A 19,192-nucleotide genomic window follows, 5' to 3' on the forward strand; every position below is an offset into this window, starting at 1 on the left:
ATGAAAATTCAACAGTCAATGATGATACACACAAGCAAACAGAGTCTCTCTACACTTCTAGTGATAAGTGCCTGTGGTGCTCTATATAATATTTTGATTTCATTTTTGGGCAGTCTGATGAAGTCGATATCCACCATAGTTCCCCTTAGAGAAGTGACTGGATATGAAACAATTCACTATAGGTATTAATTCCATCTCAGTACAACTGTTTTGGCTTTGTTTTGATTCAAAGAAAGCTTATTTGCATGTGGACGCTGTATTGAAGCTCAATGCCTTTGTAATGAGTGCAGTGACCTCATTCATCCACCAGGTGGAGACATGGGCCGTGTTTATACATGGAAAGCTGAAGCACGGACCGTTCGATGCTGGAGGAAGGCAGAGTGCAAGTGCTCCTCCAATGCAGATGAATACAGACGACTGGAATCAACTCACCAAACAGCAGAAGTAAGACATCACTTATGAATATGGCTGAATAAAGTGAGGTTAATTGTTTCTCTTCTCCAGCTGCTAGTTCAGTAAGTTTTGTTTGTAAAGTGATGAGACATATATTGTGGGAATCTGTGAAGTCTCAGCTTTTATAGTGCTTGCGCACAGAGGCTCCGCGAGTTGGTGCTTGGACGTGTGCGTCTAAATTTTGCTTTATAATCATGAGACCTTTAAAATCTAGATTTGAGTAAATATTTCCACCAAAATCAATATTCAACGTTTGTTTCATTATAATACATGTAATACTTGAGTTCTGTCTTCCCAGGGCTTGTATAAAGGCAATAAAGTAACCATGAATATAAGATATGACTTCACACTTCTTACAATTCGTCCTCAGCATTGTAGTTTGTTTTGTCGCTTTGCCGCTCTTCTCGCTTCTTCGCGGCACATTGTGTTTGTCCGTCTCCTAGCGCTCCGTAGAGTACTGCAACAAACAGCGCTTTTAGCATAAACGCCTCCGTGCATGCTCACAGCGTGTGAGCCATCTACAAAGGGCCCGCGCCACGCTGTCTCGCGCGAGTACAAACAAAGCTTACGAGGTGGAGTCTGGTAGAGGTATGCCTCCCTGAGCTTGGGGACAGATTGGGCGGAGCCCCCGGCAGCAGGGGGGGCCGGGTGGAAGAAGGGAAAACTTTTGACTGGGTGGTTTCACAGGGAGCAGAGGCATTTGAGTCAGGGCACACATGCCTCAGCTGTGAGAGGCCCTACTCCCCTTGGCTGGCTGGCATCCCGGAGCAGAGGCAGAGAGAGAGACAGAGAAGGCTCAGAGCGTGAGACTGAGGGTGAAGAGAAAGTTTAAGCGTGAAGTAGAAGAGGGGAAAGGAAGAGGTTTAGAAAGTTGTCTGAAAGTAACAAGAAAGAATTAGGGACTGAGTGCTGTGCAGCGGGGCTCCTGCGGGTTGTTTTTCAGTAGTATATTTTTATCTGCAGTGAGTGTGCAGGCGGTTTGTATTTAGAGCTGACAGCCATGGCGGATACAGGTGTCAAGAAGGAGCACGCAACCCTAGCAGAAGTGCCTTATGATGACGACGAGGTCGCCCTGGTGGATGCCGCCACAGAGCCGGCAGTAGACGACCCTGTAGATGACCCTGCCGATGAGGCGGACCTGGTGCTTGCCACCGGCCCCGGCGGCAAGAGTGAGGCGCAGATGAACGGGGTCATGGTGCTCTCTCTGCTGGACAAGATCATCGGGGTGGTGGACCAGATCCAGCAGACCCAGAACGGGCTCGAGGCCCGGCAGGAGGCCATGGAGAAGTCGGTGTCATCCATCCAAGGGGAGCTGGCGAAGTTGTCCAAGAACCACGTCGGCACGGCCAACACTGTCAACAAAATGCTGGACAAGGTGCGCAAGGTCAGCGTCAACGTCAAGACGGTGCGCAGCAACCTGGAGAAGCAGGCGGGCCAGATCAAGAAGCTGGAGAGCAACGAGAACGAGCTGCTCAAGAGACGCAACTTCAAAGTCCTCATCTACCAGGTGAACACTGAGAGCTGCGTGGTGTGTGTCTGTGTGTGTGTGTGTGTGTGTGTGTGTGTGTGTGTGTGTGAGAGAGAGCTTTACTATCTTCATCACAGGGTGCACTAAGTTATAGCAAATAATCTTTGTTCGGGAATGTGGTGGCTGTGCTTCACATGTGGATGTGAAGCTCACACTCAAAGTACATGTTAAAGGGGGTGTGCTGCATTCCCTACACCGCAAAGGAAGGTTGGGTGGGGACGGAGTGTGAAACGCACCTTTTGACATAATCTCACCAGAGAGAGCAGGAGTCACACTGTGACTTGAGTTGTTCTGTAGTGGAAATGTTTTGTAGTTGCTCAGGATAGAGGACGCTGGCCAAAGCTCTGGCTCCGTGGTTTTCCGTGACGTAAATGTCTGAATCGCTTTTTCCTCAAACACTTAAATGAGCTGCAATGTTTACGAGCAATCGGACACTATTTAGAAGCTGTTTGTGCAGTTTGTATTTACGCTCAGTGAGAGGTTGATTCCTTCTTTCACTTATAAGGGAAAACTAGCTTCCATGGAAAAAACGAAAGGCCGATTGTTACCTCTCCCGCTCCAGGACTTGATGATTCCCCAAAGAAACTATATAAAGACTCAACGGGTGTAAATAAAAAGGCCTATAAACACTGGCATGAAGGGCTACTTGAGAGTGAACCAACGCCCCACCTCTGAGTGCTCAGAGGGCAGATAGTTGGCAGACTGCTGGCATGTAAGATGAAGATGTAGTTTGTATTATCTAGATTTCTCAGAAGTGGGACACTCACAAACCTTCACTTTAATATCTGAGAACACAATAAGTGTCAGCATCACGGCGGGGCCCAATTTATTTCAGGGAGCTTCTCAAACTGTTGGGCCCATGAACATCTTGAAAAAATAAATAGAAAATAATATGAATAAATAACACCATGTTAGGCATTTGAGTGGTGAGCAGCTTTTTGCTGTCACGTCTGGCCGTTAAACTTGCAGCATGCAGGCATTCCTCATGCACATCACATAACAACCGCTGCAATTTGTAAGCTGGAAAAGGAACAAGGCTTTCTTTAAAAAACATTAGCAGCAGTGTATCTGAGAGTTGCAAACCTCTCGAGAGTAGAGCTTACTTCAGGATCCGTATTGGCAGGCAACCTTTTTCACCCCCCCTCCCTCCTCCTGAGATGCCCACTATGGGAGCAGGTTACGCTATTGGCATGTCGCAGAAATCCAATCATAGACACTAGTCCTTTAATAAATTACCCTGCAAAGCAGGTGCCTCCCGCTGTTAGTGACACTGCGTGGGCTACTGCATGCCTGTGTGTAATTGTCAGTGCAGGACACTGCACATGAAAGGGGCGAGCAGTGTGCATTGCGTGGAATTCGTAGAGCCAGCACTATTTTGTAAAGCTCAGGCTTTCACCGTTTTTATTCTAGAATATACGTTTCGATTGTGTTTCGGCAGACAAACCACTTGAATCAAGTCACTTCCTGTTGGTGTTATCGAAACCGTAACGCTCTTATAGCTGTCTAAACTGGTCCCAGTCAGGTTTCAAAGCTGTCGTAGGATCTGTAACTTCCATGTTGCAGTAGCTGCCGCAATCTATTTATTGGCAAACGATGGCCGCACCGTGTCCAGTTACCTCACGTGGGCTGGTCAAGATGTTGGCAGTGTTGCAAATCAACACTGGCTCTCAGTCAGGTTTCAGCACTCTCCACCGTCCGTTTGTGTGTTAACGTGTAAGAATGGGCTTAGGGGTTTGGCGTGGAGAGGTTAACGTTGAGGTTACGGTAAACGTGTGTGGCAGTAAAGTCAGCAAGTGTCCTCACAAGTATCGTAATACCAAGGTGTGTGGGGACATTCCTCACCAATATTGCATTTCACTCGCAGTGTCAATGTCAAGTGAGGCTAGAATTTGAGTAAGACAAGTGTGGCATTTTCACAGCATTACCTTTGCTGTGAAGAACCTTTATACTCTGCTTTGTTAAATGGATACCTTTAACTGTAACTGCAGTATTATTACGGGGCGTCTGGTAGAGCAGGCTCGTCCTTCAATCAGAGGATCAGAGGTTCAATTCCCGGGTCCGCTAGTTGCTGCGCCTACAGTGTATGAATGGGTGTGATGGGTGAATGATGACATGTAGTGTCAAAGCGCTGTACAAGTACACTCCATTTACCATTATTCTGTCCTCTGTCTCTGCACTCTGAGAATAGCCGCACGCTTAAGAATTTTTCGCCTGGAAAGACTTTGACAGTGATGCTTTATAATTAAACCTGCAATGATGGGGGCACGCAGGGTCCCCTGGCAACAGCAGGGTGTGGTCATGATGACATTTTCACGAAATGTACACTGCATATCAGCAGTGGTGGAAGAGGTATTCTGGTCGTTTACTTCAGTAAAAGTATTACAGTCTAAAATTAAAATTCCTGGATTCAGAATTTTACTGTGAGGGAACTCTTAACTGGTTATAAACTGTCTCAATTTAATACCGACGACTCTATATGACCAAGATAAGTGAGAAGATTAGTTATTTCTTAATGGTCGTCAACACCACGCTGCTGGAGGGCCCGCTGGAGGAAAAGAAGGCGCAGGAGAACCAGAACCAGGACTGAGCGGAGCAGACTGTCAGACCATGCTGCAGTAAAATGAGAGGTTTTCTAAAGGGATTCTGGTGCTCAGAAACACTGCCACTTGTGTCCACAGGGACCGCCAAAATCAACACAAAAAGAAAGTTACTTGTAGTATTTGCATCAAAATATGCTTCAAATTCCAGATTTGTGATACTTAATTTTGCATGTCAGTTTTGGGACTTCAGAGTTTGAAATGTATATTAGGGAAGTGGCACACTTCTTTCCTCATAAGGCAGCATTTTTGTGGAGTTTTAAAATAACAAACCCTTTATTACAAGTGACCTTGCAGCAGCTGAGGGTCTTCCTACTGCAGAAGGCACAAGCGGCCTGTCATCGGGGCTCTGTGGGTCACAGCTGGTCAGTGATCCAATGGGGCCCTGCTTTCACCAACCCGATGTTTCACTGCTCTGACTGTTTTGGGTCTAATATTGCTTTCCTTTATAGACCAATTGTCTCTCCATTTCTAAACGAGTCCCAAGTTGATTTCCTTTTTGTCCCACATGGCCGGGCATTTTGACTTTGCTAGTTCAGCCTCAGAGTCTAATATCCTGTTGTTGTGTTTAGCAATTTCCTTTTAGCAGTAGCTGTCAGGAAATAAACCTAGAAACAAGCCGTTCAGAGATAATACTGTGTTTCTGTAGAAATGACATGTTCCAGTAATAAGAACACTTTTGCTTGTCCAAAAGCTGTTCGCCTGTGTTGCACATTTTGGAAAAATGACCAAAACGGTGAATGAATTATTGAAAAAGTTGTAGTTATAGTCATCATTTTCCAGTTTCTCAGCTGCCTGATGGTAGGAGAAACCAAACAGCTGCCATATTGGTAAAGCCTCGCCCCAATAGTCAAAGCCTCTTGCTCATCCTCTCACAGACCAAACACTTCTATGTCCAGCAATTGTCTTTGGCTTCAGCGAACTGAAGCTGTTGCTGGTTAAAAACCCCAGAGGGCCTCGAGCTTCATCTCAGCTAAGCCCTCCACATGTCCCAGTTGGAGACTTGCATTGAAGTGGGTGTCCTGCTGTGTGACAGCAGTCCCACCACACTCTCTACACGCTCTCATTTGAGCTAGTTCTGTTTGCATACTCAAAGTGAACCAGTTAATGAGAGATGAAGCAATTATTCCCTGGAAACCAATCAGTGCTATGCCGTCAGTGGAGTCAGCAAATGAATGCACCGCAGTGGAACCAAGCAGCAACCTTCGGTTCTGAAAAGTTAAGCCAAAGTTGTAGCGCCTTAAACTTGCATTATTTCTTATAGCCAACAGCGGGCGACTCCTCTGGTTGCTAAAAGAATTGTATAGAAGTCTATGAGAAAATTACCCAACTTCTCACTTCAGTAAACATCGTAAACATGAGTTCATCATGTCTCAATTGCTAGTTTCAAGTCTTCCTCACTACAGCATGATGTTTATTTGGTAAATTGTGGTCCCATTTAAAATAAAATAGACGATAAAGCAGGGTATGCTTTAGGGCGGGGCTACCTTGTGATTGACAGGTCGCTATCATGGATGATCATAAAAGTTTTGTCGCGGATCAGAAACTTCATTGTTATTGTTTAAGTATTGTATTTTTAATCAATGGTATTTTATTTGTCGTGACATTTAGAAGAATACTTTAACGATTTACCAATGTAGTCCTATGATATTTTCAGACTCCCGATGTACAGTTTAAGAAAAAAAGATCAGAAAACATGCAGCAGAACTTATTCCACATAGGTTTCGACAAGGAAGAAAATTGACACTACATTTCCCACAATGCAACTAGCCCACCGACAGTTAGGTGAGAAATTTGTGTGTGTTACACGATTAGCGGCTAATGTAGCTTCGAGCCGCTAGCCTCAAGCAGAGATGTAGCGCTACAGAGGTCTGGTAACCACACGTCTTTCTTACTCCACACACCCCAGACTTTAAGAAGATTCGTAGTCTTCAGCCCCAACCGACGCCGACTCAAGTGATCACTTGAGTAAATTCATCAGATTTCAGGCAGCTCCCTCTGCGCCTACAAAAGGCTCATTACAACGTATCTCACATATGCTGATGTACTTTCCAAACCCTGTAAACAGATGTGTAAAATTGATTGAGTTCTTCTTTAATTGTCATCATTTTATGGATAACCAGCAGCAAAACAACATGGTTCATGTGACGCAAGTACCAGTGTGAGTTCTCATTTCAGATCATTAGATAAGGGGAAATGTGTGCTTTTATTAGATACTTTAAACTGCGACTCGGCCTGTCAGATCTGGGGGCCACGTGTGTGCTCTTCATAATGCACATTGAAATGATTGTGGATTAATCCAGTGTATGCAATGTGATACGTCCATCAGAGTGTGAGACTGTACAGTTGTACGTCTGGAATCAGGGTGTGTTTGGCTGCAGCTCAAAGACAAGCGATAGCCATGTGGCGGACTCTATCACGGAGACGTAAGACTTCTCCATTGCAGTCTACTCATTCCAGAGCTCAGATCACAGCCAACGAGCCTCGCTAGCCATACTGTGTAATATCTCTGTTCCAGTTACTCCAGACACAGTGATCCAGCCAAGAGCTTTTTTTTGGCCACTTCAGATTTCTGAATATTTGTTTTCAGGCATCAATCTGATCTCATTACAGAGAGGGTACAGTCATGAAGCACTTAGGCAACCTCTTGTAGGCAAGAGCAACAACTCGACCGAAAAGCACTCGACCAGCAGCTCTTAAGTTAGTGTTGTGATTCATCCCGCTGGCATCTCTCTGCCTCTCCTGCCAACCTTCCCACTTGTTCCCCTCCCTCTTTCTCAGTTTCTCTCCCACTATCATCTTCGCAACTTCCACTCCATCTCAGACGTCTAATCCAGAACCAAGCTCATTCAGTAATTTATAACGGCACTTGCGCTGCACACTGTGTCGCTATATGTCTGCCCTCTCTGTCCCTTTCTCCCGCTGCCCTTCTCTTCGCCGGGCTATAGTGGAAAGATTTCTGGCAGGCTCCACATTTCACTATTGCATGTCAGCGACCAAGTCGAGCGAGCTCAGAGTTCCAGTGCTCGGTGGCGTGTGAGCTTCTGCATGCTAAATAGTTGTCCAATAGCTAATGGGGTCGTGGGTTGCAACACTATGACATGCATGGCAGTGAAAAAAACACATAATTAACTATTATTTTATGCCAAAAAGATTGGTGTTCAAAGTGAACACTAATGAGATACAGTGTATTCTCAGTGTGACTTAAACCCTGGAGACACCTATCCCCAAGATCTTATCAAGAGAGCCCTTTAGATTTTGTTCTAATAATAGTTCGACATTTGTATTTGCTTTCTTGCAAAGAGTTAGATGAGATGATTGAAACCGCTCCCATGTCTGTACGCTAAATACGAGGCGACAGTTTATTCCCACAAAGACTGGAAATGGCTCGTCAGGCTCTGTCCGGAAGTAGCGAAGTGAACCTGATGAACCGCTAATCAACGCGGCATGTCCTGTTTGTCTGATCCGCACAACAAGTAACTCGTTGCTAGACTGTTTCTTTGCCAGTCGTAGTCACATAAGGAAGTCAACACACCCATTTTTTTTTTACACATAATCACAAGAAACACAGCAAAGTTCTGTGTTTTTTTAACGCAGATTAAACAAGCAAGATATGAAGTGTAGATAGCGGTAGCTTCATATGTTCCGCACAAGTGTGAGAGAGGTATTGATCCTCTCATCTTACTTTTGTCAAGAAAGCAAATAGTATATTTACCAAAATGTCTAAAAATTCCTTAAAAGTCAAGCTTTCTTCACCCTGATCTCTTCCTCTCGACCTCTTTGTTCAAGCAGCGACCAATAACATCTTGCAGACAGAGCTATGTTTCTCTTGGTATGTTTGGCCAAATCTGGCTGTTTGTAACACTCTGATCCTCTCTCTCTCTCTCTCTCTCTCTCTCTCTCTCTCTCTCACACACACACATTTTCTACACCACAGGGAAGGAAGTGAATTTGACCTTAAAAAATAATTGTTTTCCATTTGGTTTGTAAGTCTTTTATATTTTGTAAAATTCGAAATCATTGTCCTTGCTTTGAAAAAAAATAACGTCACTAGTTTAAAATGCAATGTACCGGGCAGCATCCTCTGCTATTGTTCACCTTGTTTGCTGTTTTCTTTTTTTATGTAAAGACTGATTTTCAAGCTGATATGCTATTATATAGAATGTAAAGATTTCCGAACATTTTACTTACACGTATGACTCAGTAAGGACTAAGGGTTGAGGACTAAGGTCTAATTTGATATGCTCACATACAGTACATTTGCTCCCTGTGTTGTGTGTGTGTGTGTGTGTGTGTGTGTGTGTGTGTGTGTGTGTGCGTGCGTGCATGCGTGCGTGCGTGCGTGTGTGTGTCAGTTATATAGGAGGTGAATCTGCTGGTAGTGTTACTGTAGCCTTTCCTGTGCCCCTGTCATGAAGATATACAGTTGGTGCAGCAGAAATAGGATCCCTGCTATTCCAACCCATGTCTACATGTTGTGGTTGAGTTATTTAGGGACGCAAATTTAGTATTTGCTGCACATCACATTTCTTTTCCGTTTTAATACACCCAAAAAAACGATTTCAAAATCAATCCCTCAGGTGATCGTGTGTACACGTGCGCATACTTCTGCAGTATAAATCAGTCCAGATGTGTTTGCGAGCGGTTTCTCCGCGTCCACAAAGAGGACACCGAGCTGATCTCAGGCCCCCGGCTGCCTTCCTGTCTCACACAACATCCCCGTCCCATAGCAGCAGACAGATTTAACCAGCTGGGAGACCAATCAGGTCACCCCTCGACTTGAACAGTTGTAGGCAGCGGTCTTGGCCGCCGAACAGAAATGTGTCCTCATACCACATCACAACTCGGTGGAAGCTGCTGATACCCTCCGTGCTGTTTATTCCAAGATTTGTAGGCACACCCTTCACCTACAAGGCCACAGCCAAAATAAAGTGTTGGCCGAATTATATGGGTTGGTTTATTAAAGGAAACCGCTTCAGTATGTCGCTGTTCATTATGGATGAACCAGCAGCAATGCAATGGAAAGGTGTGAGGTCTCTTATTTCATCAGCAGCGCCAACTGATTGATTGGTTTATCAATTATGACATCATATATGTGTATGGTTGGCCCTAATTTCAGATAAATGTGTATGTGTGTGTGTTTGACTATTTGTTGGCTCCATACTGTCCTTTGAATGCTACTTGTATAATATGTTTTTTTTACCATTTATTTAAAATATTTCCCACAGTAAATACCATAAATTCTGCAAATATATATTAAACTACCTGTGAATTAAGGTACCAATAGAGATGTTTTTTTAATGTATTTCTTAATGGCAGAAATATGAAAAGTTGCTGTTGAAGCAGCATCCATAAGATCACTATTAATATACCGGCTATTGCTGTAACATAAGAGGTTGCGTGTGAAGGCAGAGGCTGCTGTGTGCAGGCCTCCAGTATGAAGAGCAACAGTCAGGTCACTATGGTGGTGTATTTCACTGCTGCTGCTGTGGCGGCTCGCCGTTCTTGTCGCTGGTATGTGAGTTATAGGCCGTCACTGAGAACGTGTCAGGTTTTGGGTGCCCTTGGGATTAGATTTTTCATGCACATGGATGTTTAGGATGATTTAATCTACAAATAATGGGTCAGTTTGAAAGGCAAACTATGAAGGTGGAACATCGCACCATTAATACAAAGACAGCCCAGTCGCTCATGTTAGATTAAAAAAAGGGTGCACAGTGCATATATACCTGATCAACAAGGACAGAATGAAAGCCGCACAGCCTGTCAGTTTTTCTTTCTACTATGTTCCAGTGGCTTCATTCAGTATCACACTACCAGCAGCTCGATTGGGACAAAGCAAAGCAGTGTGCGTGATTGGCTGGTTGCCCCAGGTGTTATTTTCCAGGAGTTATTCGTCATCATTCATGATATTGGCCTAATGTAATAGAGCAGTTATAGTTTCCTGGGCCCAGCACTGTGTTCATGTTGGCAGCTTATTCGTGCCCTCACCTGATCCACACATCACATTATCCATTTAAAGTGATACAATGAATAACGGATGATTGCAACACCTTCTTTTTCTTAAAGGTGCTAAATACCAAATTCAGAGCAAAACAATAAAAAAAAAAATCTTCATGCTCACTGCAACAAATTCCCGTCTGTTCCTAAACTTCTAAGCATGAATCGAGAATTTGAGAGTTAATCAATTTGGCTGACTAACCCTTCATTGTCGATGTGGATGGCGCTATTACAGAGAAAGGGATAGTTATGTAATATATTCCAGCACTGTAGCTGCCAGTTCGCAGAGAAACGTAAATGGCAAAGTACATTTCCATCTTTGCATGGGACTAACCCTGTTTTTCCAGTGGTCTCAGAGTCGTGGTTGTGGGAAGGCTGAGCCGTGGAAAAGGGCTTCCCCCTGTGTGTGAAATCACAAATCACTGTGACAGCAAACCCGAGGAACTCCCTTTTCTGTGGTCTGCACTGATGCATGACATCGCCATGTTGGCTTCGGGGTACACAGAGACCCTTCTCTTTTCTAAAGACAGAGTGGGATTTGGTTGTTAATATTTCCATTACCCACAGGACGAATAAGAGAGCTTCATGAAACAGAATCTGCATTGTTCCCTCAGTCATAAGAGTCAGGCTCAAAATGTCTGCGGTAGCAGGCGGCTGGACCAGTCCTCTGTGCATTGTTTGAGCCTCATTTAGGAGAGTGTGGGAGGCATCAATGTGAATGAACAGAGTACATTAGCGTCCTTATTTTAGCCGCAGAGCACTCTTTAGGGATCAAAGCCATCGTGATCCAGGCCTCTGCAGGGCTGTCACACACCAACCACCACCTCTGTTTCATGTCAATCTCTTCGCTTGGCCTTCTTCCCACCCCGGAGGGGGCAAACGGGTCGGTGATATCACTCATTGTGAAAGCTAATTGCACAGCTGCAAGGACTGGGCTCGATCTGACAGCTGCCCCTGTGACTCACCGGAGAGGCCTTTCATCACACTGCCGCAAAAGGAACGGGCGTGTTTATCTATAAGAGAGCAAGATGCTAAGTGTCCGCATGCATGTAAGTGGATCAGGATCGAGAACGTGAACGAAAGTCAATCTTGCTGCCCATCCTAACCACTCAGAAGGAAATATTTGTAAGAAAAAAAAAAAAATATATATACTCATGTAAGCAGTCAGAGTATTTTCCTCGTTCGGGTTTCTTTGGATAAATGCTACTAACAGGATCACTATTGTATTAAATACAGAGTATTCATTTCAGATTAAATATTTATGCAGTATTACATTAATGTATAACATGTATTTTAATCGTAACTAAACCCCACACGGCCAATTTACAATTAATAGCAGGGATAACATTTTTAAACTGGCAATCTTGTAATAATCCCTCACAAACGACACAGCCTTTTAATTATTGTATTAATGCAACGGGTGACAACATATTTAAATAACCAAGCAGGAATATTGCACCAGGTGGATTAGTTTCTGTCTTTTAACAGCATGACAGAGAGACGAGAGAGGGAGGGCGATGGAGAGAAGCAGACGCCAGCAGCTTTAGTCAGAGCTGCTGAGGTCTTTGTCTCGAGCTGATTGAAAACACTGTTTGCTCTGTCGTCAATGGTAACAGTCCGTGGTTAAATTATCCCCCAGCCCCGGTGTGAGTCAGACAGAGAACATTTTGCTGATGATATTTAAACAATGAAAAAGCTTTGCAGTTGTTACATGAACACCTTCAATATATCACATTTTTTTTAGGATTTCATAATTTTCACCACAGGATGAGAACATTCTGGTCTAATCTTTATTCATCAAAGCAGGAGGAGCTGCTGGTCACCCACAGATCTCCTTGGCCCTCAAACCTTCTCCTCGATAGGTTGTTGTCTGAGCTGTTTACCAAAACCGTTCCCCTCAGTCTGCATGGGACGTTTTAGTTGCATCTCCTGTGTTGGGCCTTCTTCTGAGAGACGCCTCGGACAGTTGTTGGCTTGTCTGAGCAAATCAAACACTCTCACACACATTGGGAGAGAGAGAGAGAGAGAGAGAGAGAGAGAGAGAGAGAGAGAGAGAGAGAGACAGAGACAGAGTGTGTGTTTCCACTCTTTCTAGCCAACTTTTCCATGAGGTATGATTCCTGCCACTCTTGGGGGAAAGAAACGTTAGCAACAGACCTCCTTCTTATTGAGGGGAGCACACACACACTCAGTCTCATTATTCCCCTGGCACCTGTCAGTAAACACACACACACACACACGGTGCCGACTTTTCCACTGCTGGTAGGTGGGAGGAGAGTGGAAGGTAACGCAGGGACACTAATGGACTTATCATCTTCTGCCTCAAGCCCCTTATTTGTAATCAGGCAGGGAAACACAAACAGGGTTTGCTGATGTTATCACGTTTCAAGGTTCAAAAGCGGACTAAGTGTTAGTGATTTAACTTTAGTGGTGTACGGATCTGATGTGGTCCTGGATCGTGTTGCAGCTTCTCTGTTCTGTGTGACCTCAGCTGTTCCCATGATGCCTTTGCCTGACATCAGACCAGGTTGTCAACTCGTAGCACTTGAACTCGGTGGAGTGGGCGGATTCAAAGGTGTGGACCCAGGCGAAGGATGCCTAGCACCGCTGTTTTTCCATAGGCTGCAGACGCTTCCTGTTCAGGCGTCAGAACTTCTCATGAAAAGTGTTCCCAGTTTGGCTTCATGGGGGAAAAAAACAAAAAAGTGTGTCTGCATTGCTGTGTGTGAGGGTGGGTGTACACGTGTCAGCATGAATACTTATACTCATATGTATGTGTATTTACACACAGAGGTTGTCTTACCTACTGTAAGGGCTGTTTACTCCAGGAACACAGGAGATGCACTTATATATATATACATATACATATATATGTAATGTAAGCTCAACACCCTGGCTTTCAGTTTAAGCCCACCAGCCGAACTCTCCGCAGTAAACAACTTTTCCCGGAGACGTGTGAGGTCACCTGAACAGCTTCTTAGTCAGCTATTCAATATTCCTTTAGGACACATGTTTACTGTGCGTGGGTTTATCTTTAAATCTTCAACGAGTTCTGGTCACATTTCAGGACTTTGCATATTTGTGCTATCCGGTTTTGTTTGTCATATCTCTATGGTAAAGTTTTGGGGCGGAGTTATATGCTTATGCGTTCAGAAATGTCTCTCGATAATGTTCTTACTGCAGCTCAGCCCCACTCTGCTCTTTGTGCACGGCTGCAAAGCAGGTGCAGTTTATATTTTAGTGGTTTAATTGTCGTACACTCACGTCGGTGTACTGTGAGAGACGTCAGCTGTTTATCCAGCTAAACTTCACCACCCACCAGAGACAACATGAGCAGGTGGTTGCCATGGCCACAGAGCGCTGTGTTTATCTGTTGCCGTGCAGGAGAGGAGGGGTGTGTGTGCGTGTGTGTGTGGGGGGGGGATGGGGGGCGGTAGATAGAATCCAGAGAGAGGCAAAGGCCAGCCAAAAATAAACCCATACAGAGCAGGTCGAGCCCACACCATACACGGCACCAGATAAACAGGCAATGCCCATTTTATGGTCGGATCGTATGGCCATACCTAAACTGCCCAGGGAGATGTGCCGATCACGTGATCTGACAGGTGTTTGTCTTTGATATCAACATTGAAAACCAATTTTTACTTTAAATATTGCAAGTTAGTGCTGACATAACTCTACAAAACCCACCTTATCGAGTCCAGTATGAGTTTTCAAACCTTTAGTCTGCTTGAAAACATTGATATTGGCAGTGATAAATCAACACATGTCCCAATATACCTCTTCAAACTCCCAAATATCCCCCCCCCTCATGTGTTGCTCTCTGCTGTCAGTCGGCCCTGCTGTTTCTGCGGGACAGTCAGTCTGGATGTGGCAACAGGCTGACCTCGTCTCTCCACCGGGTCAGTAGATATTGGACAAAACTGAGCAGGAGACATGTTTTATTTTTCTCAAATCCAACACGAACACGTCAAACCAAATTTGCTTTTAGCTTTGAGCTAATATTCAGATTGTGAACCTTTATGTATAGAAAACGATGAGCCCAGTTTCAGACAACCTATCAAGGCCAAGATATACGGTGAAGACACAGATATCAAAGGATGCTCTTTTTTGTTGTAAATGTAATAAAAAAAGAATTGAGGCATTGTGACTTACTCTCACACATCTTATGCTTGTATAAAGAGAAGCAGTGAGGTGGCACCGAGGTGCAGCAGGGTGAGATCTTTAATCCCTCTAGGGGCCACCGACATGCTGTTAAGATGCTAACATAGTTAGCATGGTGCTACTTCTCCTTGTGTGGATGTCTGGTAACATGGGCATATCGTTTCTGCAGCACTGATTGATTGGCAGCAGGTCAGCAGTAACTCTCTGTACACTGTGTGGTAAAGAAAAAGACTGGGAGGGAAGTGTAAGTGGACACCACAGATGGTATGGCCCTACTTCTGGGTTTGCACATACAGTTACTTTGTGTGAAACTGCCACCCTGCCGTGCTGTGTACGTTTTACGGCTAAACTGAAACTGTGCAAACCAACCAAGTCTTTCCAGTGAAGCGAAAGCGGCATCATACATTATAGAACATATAGATATAGCACATCTATAATTTAAAGATAATCCATGTCTTTTTCTAATATAAAATGTGTTTGCTGTGAGATTTGATTGGAAATCAAGATGTTAAGTCACAACATTGAAAGTGTGTGAGTTCAGAATTTATAGAGAAATGATAGCAAAGTGGCAGGAAATACTCCTGTGGTTACAGATGCAACAGCCAGTTAGCGTTAGTTTCAATATGACTGTGGAGTTGCAGGTTATTTATTTGAATCCCCATAGTTTTATAGTTATTTCAGGGATGTGGTATACAGCACCTGTGACTACACCTGACTATGTTATTATATTAAGACTTGGAAGTATAGAACAACTGGCTACAGCCATGTTGGCACTTGATTGCTGGCCTGTGATTGACACCACTAGATGGCACTCTACACAAGCTACAAGCAGTAAAATGTGTGCAGTGACTGTATAGATGACTTGAGTCTGTGAAGCGTCACGCTCGTATTTACAATTTAATTTCTCACCCAAAGGCCATTAACTTCACTTTCTCAAGCTGATCATTTTCACATGGCATATTAAAGGAAATGCCATAATTTACACGAATCATACAATACAATCAGTGTGGCACCATGTCTGATAATATTGTAGTAAATGTAAATTTGAAAATTATTCAATTGACACATTGTGATTCCTTAATGTAATGCTTCATTGGCTAATAGTCTTCTGTTTTTCGACTATTTGTCTCACTCAGGACCAAGTGAAGCCACCGAAGACGTCCAAATCCCAGGCTGCAGAGACGGTGGTTAAAGGCCAAGTCGTGGAGGGCCTTGAGCAGATACCCGAGGGACAAGAGGGACTCCCAGATAATCTCAACTCAGATGAGGAGGTGGAGATCGAGGAGATCATCGAGGAGTCTCGTACCAAGCGCATCCAGCGCACCACCAAGCAGCAAGTGGACAACATAAAGAAAGCCTTCTCCAAAGAGAAAATGGAGAAGACCAAGTTGAAGACAAAGGAGAACTTGGAGAAGACCAAGCAGAGAACCCGCGACAACCTGGAGAAGACGAGACAGAGAACCCGCGACAACCTGGAGAAGACCAAGCACAGCCTGGAGAAGAAGATGGGCAAGCTCGGGACCCGCATGACCCCCAACATGGAGCGCAAGGCCAAGATGAAGAGCTCCAAAGACAAGGCGAAGAAATCCCTCACTCCCGACCACACCGTCTACGCTCGCTCCAAGACCAGCGTGTACCGCGTGCCCCCCTTCACCTTCCACGTGAAGAAGATCCGAGAAGGGGAGGAGGAGGTGGTGGTGCTGCAGAACACGGAGATGGTGGAGGTGGCCGAGGGCGAAGACGAGGACCAGCCAGGCGGAGAGAACGGTCTGGGGGTGCACGCGGAGGTGGAAGAAGGGGAGCTGGTGAGGGTAGACAGCCCAGAGATGGATGCTCTGTTGGAGGTGACTGAGGACTCTCGGCTGGTCGGGCCAGAGCACCTAAAGAAGGTCCAGAGCGACTAGAGGGACGTCGCTCTGCAGGGCTGCGAAGGGAGCGACGAGAGGGCAACGAAGTCGAGTCACAAGGTCACAATATTAGTCGTCGGGAACTTTCTAGACGTGTTCACAGTCTATGACATCACGTTTTGTTTTCTGTTCTCTTTTTACTGAACCCAACAGGGATGACTTTCATATCTGCTCCATTAAGCATACAAATAAGAAAAAAACAACTCTAGGTTTTGAAACATGCTGCACGCTGACTGGTTACGTTTAGGCTATTTGCAGTTTGCCGTTGGTTTGATCAATTGTGTGGCTATAAGAATTTAAAAAATGGTATAAATAGTCTTTGCTATTGAGGATGTAATGTATAATCTAATATTTGCCATGTATGATATGCACATTAGTGGGTATGGTGACGGGAAATTGTTGGTTTTAGTAACGTAATGTGCACGAGTGAAACACAGTAAATAAACATATAGGCAAGTGGTAGGCCTGTAGAAGAAGTAGAGATCTATGGCATAAAGGTTATTTACTGCCAATCACTCAGCCATTGCGACAAATGTATCAATATAATGTAAATGACTGAAAATAGAAGCGTAGTGTCTGATAAATTATGTTGGGAACATCAAAAACACTCACAGATAGCAGAGCAATAAACAGCTAACGTTACTGTTGTGAACAATTGCTTTAAGACGTAATGTTTTACTTTTTGTGCTTTGATTATAAAAGACGCAGGATTATGAAACCTCCAAACTATTCTGGATCACTCAGTAGAACATCAGCTATATACTGTATTATTATGAAATACTCAAAGCTGACATCAATGAGATTTAGAATGTAGCCTTTTGTATCTTTCACAACGAGTGCTTGAAAACGTGCTCGATCATCATTTTACTGTAATGTTTTGATGTGTGCTCACCATGCTTTGTGTCGCATCTGGACATGCTGTACTCACCAACCTCCACAGAGGAGAAGAAATCCAACCCTGTCACCATGGTCACAGCCCATCGCAGTACATTTGCACATCTCTTAATTTTTCACAAAGGTAACGCCAGACGGACAAATGATGGTTTGAAGAGCGAGATGACAGTTTAATGGCTGACTACATAACAAGAGGAGATGAGCAAATGTCATCCTGAATGCAGTCTTTGTGAGAGACGGCACACAGTCAAGTGTTATGAATGGCATGGCACTTTAATAAATGTTAAAACATTTAACACAAACCGTACGTTTTTTTTTTTTGCAGAGGTGCAATCTTGTGTACTTCCTCTGATTTAAGAAAGGAACGTCCACACGGATGAAAAGAGCTGTCTGACCATCATTGTAAGTGAGAGAATGAGGCGATTGTGGAGAATTGGAGGAAGCTACAATAATTGGATTGTAATTACTCTGAACCTCAAAGTAAACTGGTAATGCCATGTGTTCAATAATTGCCACCTTTGGTGAGGAAAGCACACAGGGCTCCAGAAAAGGATGTTGCAGAGACTGTGTGTGAGCTTGATGTGGTGCAGGCACGCAGGAGCCCACTGTGTAGCATGGAGAACCATTAAAATAATCAATGGGCGGGGGAATGCAATTAAGGAGAATGCTCCCTCAGAGCGCCGGGCAGGATAGAGAACAGTGAGGAGAACTGACAAAAGGTGTGTGTTTGTGCGTGTGTGTGTGTGTGTGTGTGTGTGTGTGTGTGTCATAGTGAAGAGTAAGTATGTGCATACCATATAACCACACTTATATCTCCAAGTTTATGTCGGCATCCCATGAAAATTTCCACGAAGCAAATAAATCAATTACAGGCCTGTAACATCACATAATGATTGTAATATTATGTAGTGAATAATTATATAATTTTAGTATTTTTTTGATAAAAACATTCGCATTGTTTTGCACACCAAACATCATAAGACTTGTAAGATATTGGTCCCGTTGGAAAAAAGAAAGAAGTGTGTTTTTGCCACCATGTTTGTTTTGCCTTGTCTTGACCTACTGGTTATTAAAAATACATAGCATACAATTTATGCTATAAGCTGAGGTAGTCTAGTTTATACAGACATTGTCATTTAATTAGAAAGAATGCTGCAAGACTGTGAGAAATAATTGCTCTTTGTGTTATTGATTCATACTCAAATAATGAAGCTTGCCTTATATTTTGTGTCTGAGGCCTCTTTTGCCACTTCAATATTAATAAAAGCTTACTGATAATATACATTGCCTATTATTGTGTTTTCTCGAATTTTATAAACATGTAATATACCTGAATATTGTGTGTCACTGTGTGTGTTTTATTCTCTTAGTCCACTGAATTAGGATCAGGAAAGGTCGATACCAATACACAACACCACTGGCGATATTAAACTCTTGATGACGTCGACGCTGCCAGTAACTCAGATGACTTCCAGGCCGGCTGTTCTGTCGAGCTGCGCGTGCTCCCCCTGCTGCAAATGAGCGTGCTGGCCTGCTCTGTGGTCCACGCGCAGGGAGGGTAGGCGGGCAGGAACAGCGCAGTTGCGACAGCAGTAAACACGACGTTCTCAACCAACCTCACCATGAAGCCCCGCCTCTTCTACACATAA

The 19,192-nt window shown here is 44.1% G+C and overlaps 1 protein-coding gene across 1 annotated transcript; it reads left to right on the top strand.

The window, feature by feature from the left end:
• Window positions 1-1,154: 1,154 nt before the first annotated feature.
• Window positions 1,155-18,825, top strand: cavin1a (caveolae associated protein 1a). The gene is made up of 2 exons (XM_031868031.1): window positions 1,155-1,960; window positions 15,879-18,825. The coding sequence occupies exons 1-2, from the start codon at window positions 1,454-1,456 to the stop codon at window positions 16,644-16,646; spliced, it is 1,275 nt and encodes a 424-aa protein (XP_031723891.1). The 5' UTR covers window positions 1,155-1,453; the 3' UTR covers window positions 16,647-18,825.
• Window positions 18,826-19,192: the final 367 nt, after the last annotated feature.

Source organism: Anarrhichthys ocellatus, unplaced genomic scaffold, assembly GCF_004355925.1.
Source record: "Anarrhichthys ocellatus isolate YVR2014 unplaced genomic scaffold, GSC_Weel_1.0 scaffold40, whole genome shotgun sequence".
NCBI lineage: Eukaryota > Metazoa > Chordata > Actinopteri > Perciformes > Anarhichadidae > Anarrhichthys > Anarrhichthys ocellatus.